Here is a 14,564-nt window from a genome sequence, read left to right as displayed (position 1 = left end):
CCGATCCCACCTTCTAGAGAGGCTGCGCCGCAAATTTCTTCTCCACCCAGTTCTGTTCAGTACCTTCTCATTAGTTATGTGATCTACCCATCCAAGCTTCAACCTTATTCTGTAGCACTACATTTCAAAAGCTTCTATCCTCGTCTTGTGTAAACTCTTTATCGTCCATGTTTCACTTCTGTACATGGCTACGCTCCAGAGAAGATTCCTAACACTGAAGTCTGTATTTAATGTTAAATTTCTGTTCTTCAGGAACGATTTTCTTGCGACTTACAGTCTACATTTCATAACCTCCCTTCTTCGGCCATCATCAGTTATATTGGTGCCCAAATAGTAAAACTCATCTACCTCTTTAAATGACTCTTTTCCTAATTTGATTTTCTCAAAACCACCTGATTTAATTCGACAGCATTCCATTATCCTTGTTTTGCTTTTGTTCTTGTTCATCTTGTACCTTCCTTTCAAGACACTGTCCATTCTGTTCAGATGGTGCAGCAAGACCTTTGCTGTTTCTGACAGAAGCACAAAATCGTCAGCAAACCAAAGCTATTATTTCTTCTCCCTGAACTTTAAGTCCTATTTCAAATTTTTCTTTGGTTTCCTTTACTGCTCGCTCAATGTATGGTTTCCTTTACTGCTCGCTCAGTGTATAGATAGAATAACAGCGGGGATACGTTACAACCCTGTCTCACTACCTTCTCAACTAATGCTTCCCTTTCATGCCACTCGACTCTTATAAGTGCCATCTGGTTCCTGTACAAGTTATAAATAGCCTTTCGCCCCCTGTATTTTACCCCTGCTACCCTCAGAATTTCAAAGAGAATATTCCAGTCAACATTGTCAAAAGTTTCCTCTAACGCTACAAGTGCTATAAACGTAGGTCTGCCTTTCCTTAACCTATCTTCTAAAATAAGTCGTAGAATGAGTATTACTTCGATTGTTCCTACATTTCTGTGGAATCCAAAGTGATCGGCTTCTACCAGTTTTTCCATTCTTTTGTAAAGAATTCGTGTTAGCATTTTGCAACCATGACTTATTCTCTGATAGTTCGGTAACATTCACTCCTGTCAGCACCTGCTTTCTTCGGAATTGGAATTTTTACATTCTTGCTCAAGTCTAAGCGTATTTCGTCTGCCTCATTCATCTTGCACACTAGATGGAAGAGTTTTGTGATGGCTGGACTTCCCAAGACTATCAGTAAGTCTGACGGAATGTCGTCTACTCTTGGGGCCTTGTTTCGACATAGGTCTTTCAGTGTGAGGTAAAATTCTTCTCGGAGTATCTACTTCCCATCTCATCCTCTTCTACGTCCCCTTCCATTTCTATAACATTGCCTTCTAGTACATCTCCCTTGCATAGATCCTCTATACACTCCTTACACCTTTCAGCTTTCCCTTCTTTGCTTAGGACTGGTTTTCCATCTTAGCTCTTCATATTCATAAATCCGCTTCGCTTTTTCCAAAGGCCACTTTAATTTTCCTGGAGGGGGTATCTATCCTACTATTTTGGAGAGTTACTATTTGAAGAGTGCATTGTAAAAAGTGATAAACTTGGCAAAATATTATTAAGTCCACGACAAGAAGCTCACACTGCTCCTAATTACATTGTGATAATAATAAATGATACTCATTTTTCTAATTAGTAGGATTTCGTAGGCTGAATGGGTGTACGTTATGGTATAAAGGAGAAAAGAAGAAAATAAAATAAATATCTATCTTCAGTAAGGTATTTTGAGTGAAATTTCACCATCTAATCTAACAGTTCATCCATCTGCATCTACACTCAGCTAGTCTCTGCGAAATTCACTGCATTGGGTACTTCTCGTTACACTACGTATTATGACGCCTTCATGTTTCATTTGCCTGTATAGCTCGGTAAGGAGGACTGGTTAAATGCCTCTGTGCAAGCGCCTTTGCGATCCCTACGAGGGGAGATGTAGGATATTGCTAGGTACCTCACTTCATTGTGAGTATATAAGTAGGCTTTCGCTAGGTAACTGTCTTCTATCTTCAAGGGTTTGACAGTTCAAACTTCAACATTTCCCTGAAGCTCTCCCGTGGATCAAAGAAACATGTCACCTTTCGTGCTACCTCTCTTTGTATCAGTTCCATATCCCCTATTTGTTCTAGACTGCGTGAGTATTTGGTCATGAATATCCTTTGTAGACTGATTACATTTTATCAGTATCGCAAGAATGAACCAAAGTCTGCCAAGTGCTCTTTCCAAAGACTGAGCCCTTGTGATCAAACTGCACTTCATATCTCCACAAACTGTTCTACCCAAGTATTTGTAACACTTGGATGACTCCAATTGTGATTCATTGATGCTGCAGTCATAGGATACCGCGTTTTTTAAAGTGCACAGTTTTGTGCGTCTGAATTTCTAAAGCAAGTTGCAACTCTTTGCGCCCACTGAAGTCTTATCAAGATATGTTAGTATTGTCTGTCAGGTCATTAATACATAGGAAGATAAAAAATAAGAATCAGAAGGCGACTGACCGTCCTTGCGTACGTAGTAGGCCTGGCGTCGTACTGGGGCAGGCATGGCGTCAGCCCCTCCCGGCCACAGCCATTCGCTGCCATCCTGCGCCTCCTGCAACACACCACACGCAACCTTCACTTCCTGGCACGTGGCGCTAGCGTTGGCACAAAAATAATGCAAACTCTTTGCCCAGTCCGATGGATTCTGGCTTAAGAGCGATTCACTAACAGGTAGCTTGCACGCTTCACAGAAGATAAGTCACACATGTATTACAAAATACTTATTCTACCAGCATATAAGGCGATTTTGATCACCATCTTTAAGTACAAGCAGTTCGCACAAATGAATTTACTTCATTTACTGGTAAGTGGATTTCAGGGTGAAACTATGAAAGAGGACACACTCCCAGAAAAAATGTAAAGTCTGAGTACTTTCTGTTCGCTTGTGTCCGTTGTCCTGCAGTATTTCGGAACTGACAACATGTTCCTGTTCTGCCTCGACTACACATTTGCTGGTATTTCACAACCGTAATTTCTACGTGTGAACCACTGTCAAATGATAATCCAGCAGCAAGTGTGTCAATTCTTATTCTTTTCGGTTAACAGGATATCTTCCATATGTCCAACCATATCTTCATACTTGGCTTCATCTTTTTAAGTGTCGTACTGTCGAATGCACAATGGAAAAAGGCAGCTGTATTTACACTGACTTTGACGGAGTTATTGTCCTTTTTTATACAAAGATGAGAAATCTGATTTATTCTTACACTTATTGAGTGAAATATGGAGATATGGTTGGACACGAAGGACGACGTCATCTTAACAGTAAAAAATGTGTATTGACGAACTTCATGTTCAGTTAACACTTGAAAATGGCACATACGCCGAAATCGTGATTTTAAAATACTTATAAATAATCTAGTAACAGCCGAGTCGGAAAATGTTGTTACTGAAAAATGTTATGATCATTATGATCAATGATTGTTCAAGTTAAACGTTCCATGAAATGCTTCAGATCGTTTACACTGTCTCATTGTAGTAACTTCGAGTTCCATTTTTCCATTATCGTGTACTCGCGAATAATTAATCCCACATTTTATTGTAGAATTTAGCGTATCTATCCCCCTTGGAGAAGCAGTTCTATGTTGTCAAACTCTTCACGTTAACAGGTGTAGTAATTGAACTCCTTGGTGCTTTACATTTGAAAAAAGAAATGTGCCAGTTTATGCAGCAGAATGACAAACTTGCCTGATGCAATTACTGAACCATTTTGAAATTTTAACTTTCTGGCTAATGGGTGTCATGGGAAATGTATCATATTTGTTGGCAAGCAGACGTACGAAACGCATCGTCGTCTTACTTTCTTCATTAAAATTATGTTAAATAAGTCATACAAACAACCACTGTCCGTTGTAGACAACCTATTACAAGTGTGTAAACGAAAAAACTTACAATAAAAAAATCTTTCGTATCATAGGAGCATAAAAGTGTAATTTTCGTCAGTAATTCAAGTTGGGGAAGGACTAACATCGGAGGACATGATTTTAAGCACTTCTGAAAATCATGCAATATTTTAGTATAGAAAATCAGGTGAAACAAAACGTTGATGAGAGGGAGATATTAGGGACAAGTGTTTACCGAAATTATGGTCTACGTGAGATGGGATGCGGCGTTTATCCTTCTGTAGATAAGTGAGTTGCACCCACTGATTTAACAACAGAATTTGCATATGAAACAATTTGCAGAAGTTTAACTTTCATAAGTAGGATATAAGATTTAGTTGCATGCTTATTCCAGCGCCAAATTCAAAAGTCATACAAAATCTGACTTGATTTATACAAACGTTACTCTGCAATGCTGTAATACTTAAGAGAATTTCTCCCAGTTTCAAGCTTGTAGACGACACTAAACTTCTTGCATAACAGTTTTAAGACATTCCTCTGGAAAAGCTTAGAATATACAGTGAAAATGTAGCGAATATTGCAATATATATACAATTATTTCTCAACGAGCAGATTTGACGTCTTTGAGGATCTTACAGGTAACAGGATCAGTGTTCATGGTTCAGCAGTAACAGTAACTGCCATACTGATACAAATGGCTACAAAATGAAGCAAAAAAGTTTACTTTCAGATACTAGCCAAGCCCGCAGGTTGTACTGGTGTATTTGACCACAAACGGCACCTGTGCAATGTTCTCAATACGTCGCAAGTGTGAGCCGTGATTAGAACAGGGTCCAATGTAATTGTTAGTACATTATGGCGGAGCTAAGTGAATTCGGACGTGGGCAAATTGTTGGTGCTCGTATGGGGGAGGGAGGGGGGGGTGCGTTTCCATAACCAAGGTAGCCTAAGTATTTGGTTTCAAGAAGCATCGTTTCGAGGGCTTCATCACATACAGGAAAAACGGAAAAACATTATCCTCTATATCATAACGCGGATGAAAGTACGTGTTAAGTGATATTGACGGATGGTCATTGAGGATGGTTGTCACGAGAAATAAGAGGACGACAGTGCAAAAGTCACTGCAGAATTGCTTGTTGCACTCGCAAAACCTGTCAGCAGCAAAAACAACACGAAGGGAACTCCATAAGCAGGGAATTCCAAAGCGAACTCAAACTCAGCGCGCATCAGTGATGCAAATGCCCGTAACAGTGAAACGTGATGCTGGAGCGGTAAACCAGAACTATGGAGCAATAGAAGAATGACATTTGGTCGTCTGAGTCTTGTTTCACACTGTTTCCAGCTTCTGGTCGACTTTACGTCCGACAAGTGAAACATGGTGGTGGTTCGTTGGTGACTTAAGCAGCAAAATTGTGGTATCGCATGGTCCCCATGGCTACCCTCGAAGATCGCAATCCTGTCAAGGAGTATATCACCATTTTGGCTGATTGGGTCCGTCCTCCGTCCCCTGGTAGAATGTTTGTCTCCCATTGGTTCAAAAATGGCTCTGAGCACTATGGGACTCAACTGCTGAGGTCATTAGTCCCCTAGAACTTAGAACTAGTTAAACCTAACTAACCTAAGGTCTTCACACACATCCATGCCCGAGGCAGGATTCGAACCTGCGACCGTAGCGGTCTCGCGGTTCCGGACTGCAGCGCCTAGAACCGCACGGCCACTTCGGCCGGCCCTCCCATTGGTGCTGCTGTGTCCCAAGGCTACAGGACTCCTGTTCACACAGCTCGCATCTTCCAGTTTTGTGCGCACGAGGACGAATTATCACAACTCTCCTGGCCAACTCAGTCATCAGATCTCAATGCTATTGAGTCTTTGGGATCTGCCTCAAAGATACGCTGCGTTATCATTACCAACCTCCGTCATCTTTACCTGAACTTGCCACTGTTTTGCACGAAGAATGGTAAAAGATTCCCTTGAAAACCATAGAGAGCTTGTATTTATCCATTCCGAGATGACTGGAAGCTGTTTTGAATACCAGATGGTTTTTCTGCACCTTACTAGGCATGGTAATGTGTTGTGATTATGTTGTTTCCATATTTTTGTCCACCCCCAACTTAAATACGTTACATAATGACAGAGGAGAAACATCTCGTGCAGCTCGTGTGAAAATATGCGAGATTACTTAGTAATGTGGCATTCTCAATCTATCAGAGACAGCGACCGACTCGGAAGGCCAGTTGAACGAGAAGGACAGAGTCTGCAGAAGACGTTATACGATGAACATCAACAAAAGCAAAACAAAGTTAACGGAATGTTGTCGAATCAAATGAAGAAATTAGATTAGAAAATGAGGCAACAAAATCAGTACATAAGTTCTGCTTTGGATGAAGTAGAGAGGATATAAAATACAGACTGCTAAAAGGAAGAAAAGCGTTTCTAAGAGAAAGTCTAACATAGAGTATAGGTCAAGTGTTACGAAGTCTTATACGAAGGTATATATCTGTACTGTAAGCAAGTGAAAAGTAAATGTTAAGCGGCTCAGACGAGAAGAGAATATAAGCTTTGGAAGTGCGGCACTACAAAAGAAGGATAGATCGGATAACTAATGAAGGAACTAAGTGAAGAAATTTATATAAATTTATTGAACTAAAAGAAGGGGTCAGCGATAGGATAATAATAATGAGCGTATGGCATTGGTGGCCAGGAGACCTCTCGCGCCGCGGTTCGGCCGTCGCCCCACAAGTTCTTTAACGCCACTACGAATGAGGATGAAATGATGACGAAAGACACACAACACCCAGTCATCTCGAGGCAGAGAAAATCCCTGACCCCGTCGGTAATCGAACCCGGGAACTCGTGCGCGGGAAGCGAGAACGCTACCGCAAGCCCACGAGCCGCGGACAGCAATAGGTTACATCTTGAGGTATCAAAGAGTTGTAAATTTGGTAAACAGAGGAAGTGTGGCAGTAAAAATCGAGAAGCAGTCGAAGGTTTAACGTAAAGCGTGGTTAGAATTAAACTTTCGCTTCTTTAGATGGTCCCCATAAACAAACAGTGATCGTAGAGCAAGGAAACTTCGTGCGAACTTTTGTAAGGACATGCAGAAGAGAATTAACGGATAAACGACTGAAAGAAAGACATTTTAATTTCCACATGAGAGGTTAACATCTGTTAATTTTGTATCATGTTTACGTTCCAGGTTACAAACGTGATGACCATCTGCATCCACGACAGATGAAATTTCAGTAGAGATTGTTCGCGGATGATTTCGAATGGCGGATCATGGAATGTTCAACTGTGATGACACAGCTCGTGCAGTGCTTGAATATCACACGTTGCGTCCAGTATTCTCAGCCATAGCACTAGTAACTTCTTCAGCAATTTGTGGCGCAATTGGCCATCGGCCTGTCCCAGAAACAATTCTGAAATCGACATTTAACTCGAACTTCCGAATCGTGTTCTTCAACCCCAGTGCGGAAAGAGGACTGCTCCGTATTCTTTTAATGTGTCGATACTCTCGAAGAGCAGCAGTACTACAGCTGTTGTTTTGATAAGGCAGCTTTAAGAGTAAAGCCCAGACCAGTGTTGCCTGTCTGCAACTGTAATACACACTGATGCTTGTGTTTGAACCCTGCGTCACCGTACCAGTGCCGATGCCTAACGACAAGTCGTGACACTAACACTATTAACAATCGAAATCCTGCAGTACACAGTTTGAACATCATTCCATAAAGTTACAAGGTATACCCGGCGAACTTCGTTCCACCTCTGAAAATCTTTATATGTTATAGATGACCCGGCAAATGTTGTTTTGCCATATAAATTATCTCTAGTCTATAATAATAATGTCTATGTGTAACACAATGTATACGTGTAACACAATAGCCGTTGTTGGCGGGAGCTCGTGACACAAACAATAATAATGGCCGAAAACTGGGTATGGAGTGAGAAAAGGCTGAGGGGGAAGTCCGGCAGTATCGGCCACTGTTAGTTCTAGCGTTTCTACGGTAACCCCCCCGCGAATTTAACAATTGCAGCCGATACACGGCTCGTCTATGAGCATACAAACACAGCGGCAACTTCGTGTCGAAACGTGTTCGCCAGCATTATGAATAAGGCCAAGCGCACACGTATCGATTTTTACCGCACGGAAAAATATTGTACGATTAAATTCTTTTAGAGGAACAAAAGAGAGCATAGGAACTTCTTTGTTTCACTAAAAGAATTTGATCGTACGATATATTTCCGTACGATAAAAATCGATGCGTGTGCGCTAGGCCTAAAGGCCGGTTTGGCGAATGATGCGTGCTACCTAGCTAAATTTCTCGGTCTAGTTATGTCGATTCAAAGAGGGATATTCGAGTCGTTGCTTTTGGTACGTTTTCTTCAATTACCAATCTATCGAATAGTGAAAGACTATCATCGGTAGACACCTGGCGGGGATAACTGATCAAATGGTAATTGATCAGTTATCGACTGGGGTTGAAAATTATTAAATTACTGAAATCGCTATTAAAACATGGGGGTTGGTGGTAGAAGGTTGAATATTTAGGGTTGTGTGTATTTTTTAATGCCACATGGTAAAAAAATAAAAATAAAAAGTTATGTCCAAAAAATAAGAAAGAAATTTTTGGGGTGGACCACCCTTGTCACTTAGGGGTAGGAAAAATAGATTTCGACCGATTCTCAGACCTACCGAATATACATGTAAAATTTCATCAGAATCGATCGAGCCGTTGATCAAGTGATAACTGATCAGTTATCGACCGGGGTTGAAAATTATTAAATTACTAAAGTCGCTATTAAAAATAGGAGTTGGTGGTAGAAGGGTGAAAATTTAGGGTTTGTCTATTTTTTAATGCCACATCATAAAAAAATAAAAATAAAAAGTTCTGCCCAAAAAATAAAAAATAATTTTTGGGATGGACCACCCCTATCACTTATGGCTGTGAAAAATAGATTACGACCGATTCTCAGACCTACCGAATATACATGTAAAATTTCATCAGAATCGATCGAGCCGTTTCGGAGGAGTATCGCAACTAACACTGTGACACCAGAATTTTATATACAGGGTGAAAAGTATTGAAACCGACAAACTGTGGGGGGTTGTAGGGGACATCAAAACAAAAATTTTTCCTAATGTCATTTTTTCCTATGAGAATTATTTAAACCGGTGGAGGCCGTATTACGCTCTTTAGTTGTTAGAAGCTGTATTACGATCTTCAGTTGTTAGAGGACGTATTATGCCTTCAGTTGTAGGCAACTGCTGTCCACCAATGTAGTAGTGCATTGTCTCTGTTTACTAATGGAGCGATACACCTGGAGTGAGTACACTGATATGGTTGATGCGTAATACGTAGAGCACCACAACGGACGAGCTGCACAGCAGGTTTATCAACAACAATATCCTAATTGCCGTATCCCGCATCATACGACCTTTGCTGCTGTGTGCCAACATCTGCGTGAGATCGGGTCATTTAGCAAATTACCTGGACAGGGACGCCGTCGCACGGTAAGAACGCAGCAAGTTGAGGAAGCTGTCTTGCAGCATGTGGGGCGAGATCCTTCAATCAGCACTCGTGCAATTGCACGTAACATGGGGACGAATCAGACGAATGTAAGAACAGTCCTTTGAGAGCATTTGTTACGTCCATTTCACTTACGGCGTGTCCACATCCTGGAACCAGTTGATTATCCACCCACAGCAGTTTTCGCAGTGGTACCTGGAACAGTGTGAAATGCATCCTACCTTTCCATCCACTGTGTTGTTCACCGATGAAGCAACGTTCGGGCGTGATGGAGTCTTCAACATGCACAATTCGCATGTTTGGAGTGAGGATAGCCCACATGCCACATTTACTAGCGTTCATCAAGTGTGGTTCTTCGTTAATGTGTGGGTCGGTGTTGTTGGGGATCGTTTAATTGGGCCGTATCTGCTACCCATGCCATTAAATGGCAAGCACTATTACAATTTTCTCAACAGAGCATTGCCAGAAATGCTGGAAGACGTCCCACTCCCTACAAGACAACGCATGTGGTTCCAACATGACGGGGAGCCGGCACATTTCAGCCGTCCTGTGCGTCGATTCCTGGACCGACGGTTCCCAGAAACGTGGATTGGCAGAGGTGGTTCTGTACCATGGCCTGCTCGATCCCCAGATATGTCCCCTTTGGACTTTTGGCTGGGCTCTGAGCACTATGGGACTCAACTGCTGAGGTCATTAGTCCCCTAGAACTTAGAACTAGTTAAACCTAACTAACCTAAGGACATCACAAACATCCATGCCCGAGGCAGGATTCGAACCTGCGACCGTAGCGGTCTTGCGGTTCCAGACTGCAGCGCCTTTAACCGCACGGCCACTTCGGCCGGCCTTTGGACTTTTTTGTGTGGGGAGAGATGCACAACCTCGTTTACGCAACTCCTGTTGCATCAGAAGAGGATCTGGTTGCCCGGATAGTAGCAGCAGCAGGAACAATGCGGGATACTCCTGGGGTTTTTGCCCGTGTCAGACACAGGATGATCCGACGGTGTAACCTTTGTTTACGTGTCAATGGAGGAATTTTTGAAAATCTACTGTAATTGAAATTGGGTTGTGTTAATGTGTTGTCTCTTGGTCATTAAAAAATGGAAAAGTGTTTGTTGGTTTCATTAATTTGCCGCCAGAGAAATCTTCCTCTACCGGTTTAAACAATCCTCATAGGGAAAAATGACATTAGGGAAAAATATTTGTTTTGATGTCCCCTACAATCTCTCAGAGTTTGTCGGTTTAAATACTTTTCACCCTGTATAAGGATAAAGTAGCCAAATGGTAACTAGTTGTACGTCTACACTTGCTCAAGTAACGAAAGTTTAATTATAACCAGCCTGTATACTGGCATAGTTATGCAGAGAAGAACATTATTCCACAGGATAGACTAACGTATAGAGCTGCACGAAACCAGCTTTCGGACCGAAGAGCACAGCAACGACAATAACAACTTACTATTGCTGCCAGATTTGTGCGGCGGCCAATCCTGGGCACTGATTTGGCGCTCTTGAGGAAGAGATCGCTTCTGCGTCCGATGCGGGGCACCGACTTGGCCGTCTTGAGGAAGAAGTCGCTGCGCCGCCCCACGTGTGGCACCGACCTCGAGGCCTTCAGGAACAAATTGGCTCCCTCGTCCGGCTCCGCTGCCACTGCCGCCACCAGGACCACCAGCACCGCTGCACACACATGCACACACTTTACTCACTGGACGGTGCCCTTGCGCTTTTCTACAAGACTTTCTGCTCTCAAGCCGCGCAGGCAGACTTGTTCTGTTAGATCTACTGATAAGAGGTCGGTATGACATCTTCACATCATCCGCAGCTCGTGGTTTTGCGGTAGCGTTCTCGCTTTCTGCTCACGGGGTCCCGGGTTCGACTCCCGCCGGGGTCAGGGATTTTCTCTACCTCCTGATAACTGGGTGTTGTGTGTTTTTCATCATCATTGACTCGCAAGTCGCCGAAGTGGCGTCCACTAAAAAGGACTTCACAAGACGGCGACCGATCTGCCCCGCATGGGGACTCCCGGCCAACAATGCCATACGATCATTTCATTTTATTTTCACCACCACATTTTGAAATTCACGTCCCTGTTTACGGTAGGGAAAATGAGCAACTTGAAGCATAATTCTCAAAGTTAAATTATAATTATTTTGGCAGAAATATACTTTTGAAGACATGTATCCACAATCTAAAATTTTTCCTCCCCTATAAAACGTTATGCGGTGCTGCTATGCTTCATTACAAGACCTAAAACATCGTGGTACAACTGCACATTCGAAAAATAAACTTAGCCTGCAAGTTTTGCAACCTGCAGTGTTTTTCATAATTAACAAACCATAACAGGTGCAAGTACACAATAATAGACGTAAACTTAATCCGATAAATATGGGTCCGTAAACAAGCGGATCCTAGATAATTGTGGATGCACGCTTACGAGCCGCTGCCAGCTTCAGTTTGAAATGTTGCATTAGTAGAAATGTGTTCGAAATGTAAACTTTTGATTAAATCCCCGTATAAAATGGCTCTGAGCACTATGGGACTTAACATCTATGGTCATCAGTCCCCTAGAACTTAGAACTACTTAAACCTAACTAACCTAAGGACATCACACAACACCCAGTCATCACGAGGCAGAGAAAATCCCTGACCCCGCCGGGAATCGAACCCGGGAACTAAATCCCCGTATAATTCGGTTCCACGATTTATGACTATATAGTTCGCTTCTCCAGTTCTTCGAACTAATCAACAGATGTCCTGTACACTTGAGTTTTGAGATAGCACAGACAGAAAACTTCAGAGGGTTGAAGTCATGTGATCCTGGACGCCAAGGTACACGCCCTCCTTCAACTAACCACCTGGAATCACATTGGCGCTTTAGACGTTGTATTATATTAGCAGAAAATGAGCCGGTGTCCCATCATGCGTTTGCTGGATTCGGGCCATGGATGAAAAATGAGCTCACTTAGATGAGGATTTCAAAACTTTCCATTTCAAACATATTAGCACTTCCCAAAAAGATACTTCATACTGATGACAATGGTGGCATGTAACCATACATTCGCAGTTATCCCTAAAACTGCTCGTTTTCGGATTCATAATTACTAGAACGTTTTTGCTTATGTTATCGTATCGCCTCACCTGTGTCAGTTTTCCTCACTAATTATCATACAGCTTTTATATAATAAATATTATACTCTGGATACCCAATGTTTTATCCTGTAAAATTTACAACTTGGCTATTGATAGCACTTTGTTAATATAAGACATAAACCTATTATTTTTTACTTTTAATTTCGTTCATTATATGGAGGCGATGAAGGTGGCACTTACCGAGAGAAGCAAAAGTCTCCTTGAAGAGCAGCATGGTTTTATATGTCTCGTTCCTTCCTGCAAACAGAGAATTCGGATTATATGTCCGGCTAAAACAAATAATAATGGTATATGTAACACATATTTCACAGGCTGAAAAAAAGTATTTGAAAATTCTGTAGCTTGAACAGTGTAAACTAGCCTTCTTACATGCTTCTTTCCTTACTTCATTTCTGTTTATCGCATACGCACTCATTATGTTTCTTTTAAAGTCCTTGTCTGTGTGTTGACTAACCGGCAACCTTTTCAGAGTCATGCAACCGAGTGAGGTAGCGCAGTTGTTAACACTCTGGATGCCAGTGTGGCCGAGCGGTTCTAGGCGCTTCAGTCCACAACCGCGCGACCGCTACGGTCGCATGTTCGAATCCTGCCTCTAGGGGACTGATGACCTCAGATCCATTTGAACCATTTGATGCGCTTTCGGTAAGAATGGAATTCAATTATCATTTTGGTTTTTTGTGATTTTATTTAATCGCTTAAAGCGAATTGATCAGAAAACGGCCGAAGTGTTCCATTATTCTTGTCCTATACTGACTTGAGCTCCCTCTAAAATGTTGTCTTTTAAACTTTTTTCTAAGAATACCAGAGACGTCGTGGTTGAAGGGATGCTAAATCCTAATCTTATCTCTCCCTTTTTCCTACTGAATTATGTAGCTGAATGGTCAACAAATCTGACTGCCATGCGGTGAATACGACTTGGATTCCCCGAACTGTTTGTGATGGACTGAATGGGACACGCTGGTCATCGTAAGGCCGACTGAGAAACTACATCAGGGAAAAGTAGCGGTTGCGGTTTGGGAAAGCTGACACTGTTGCATGCGAGTACAAACTCATCCTCCTTCGTACCGACTTCCATAGGTACTTTGAACGAGTCATTGGTCGGTGGCAATGTTAGCATATTTTCTGCAGTCTCACACAGATAAACGGCTAACGAGTCGGGCGTTCGTTATATTTATGTAGCATACAACAAACAATAAAAATATATTAACAGATAGCTCCGTTTAGAGAGTCAAGTTCTCAACATCTGACTATCCGAGCTTAAATCATCAACCACAAGTACCTGGACATGCAAAAAAACGGAAATGAAAGCATGGCATCGTTGGCCGGGAGGCCCCTATTCGGGGAAGTTCGGCCGCCAAGTGCAAGTCATATTTCATTCGACGCCACATTGGGCGCCGGAATGGAGATGAAATGATAATGAGAACAGCACAACACCCAGTCCCCGAGCGGAGAAAAATCTCCAACTCAGCCGGGAATCGAACCCGGGCCCTCTTGCATGGAAGGCGAGCACGTTACCACCGAACTAAGCAGGCGGACCCTGAATATGCAAAGTAGCAGTCATAAAATTATTTGCACTAGAAGTCCGCCTCTTACTTTAAAATATCCAGCTCGTGTTTCACTGTTCCGACCTATCACACTTCCTTTCATTCACAAGTGTGCCTCTTTTAGTACAATATTTCATAGCCGTGTCTACTTGCTATCACGCCAGCTGATTTCTAGCGTATTTGTTTGTCCAATGAATGAGAGATGATGAGAACGTGACTCCAAAATACGTATATGGGTGTAAACATCGCTTCATTTTGTATTGTATGCCAAATATACGTAACTACTGACTTAACAACCCCTACCTCGAGTCCATGAGGATTTAAATAATACTACGAATATTGTTGAAGTTGAGATTTGGTTCCATTTTTATTCATTTTTAGACCTTAAAGATGAATGTTGTTCATGTATTTTCTGTATTAAGTAAGCAATAAAAGTTGGTCTCTTGTGGTATGAGTGTTA

The 14,564-nt window shown here is 42.1% G+C and overlaps 1 protein-coding gene across 1 annotated transcript in view; it reads right to left on the bottom strand.

Annotated features, from left to right (window-relative positions):
• Positions 1–14,564, bottom strand: part of LOC126471560 (uncharacterized) — a 51,618-nt gene that overhangs the window by 21,681 nt on the left and 15,373 nt on the right. The window contains exons 2-4 of the mRNA XM_050099787.1: positions 12,741–12,797; positions 10,867–11,087; positions 2,499–2,592 (exon numbers count right to left, since the gene is read on the bottom strand). Of these exons, the coding sequence (XP_049955744.1) occupies positions 2,499–2,592; positions 10,867–11,087; positions 12,741–12,774 (349 nt within the window). The 5' untranslated portion in view covers positions 12,775–12,797. The remainder of the gene's footprint in view (positions 1–2,498; positions 2,593–10,866; positions 11,088–12,740; positions 12,798–14,564) is intronic.

Source organism: Schistocerca serialis, chromosome 3, assembly GCF_023864345.2.
Source record: "Schistocerca serialis cubense isolate TAMUIC-IGC-003099 chromosome 3, iqSchSeri2.2, whole genome shotgun sequence".
Lineage (NCBI taxonomy): Eukaryota > Metazoa > Arthropoda > Insecta > Orthoptera > Acrididae > Schistocerca > Schistocerca serialis.
Note: the sequence above shows the minus strand (reverse complement) of the source record. Positions and strands in the feature narration are given on the sequence as shown.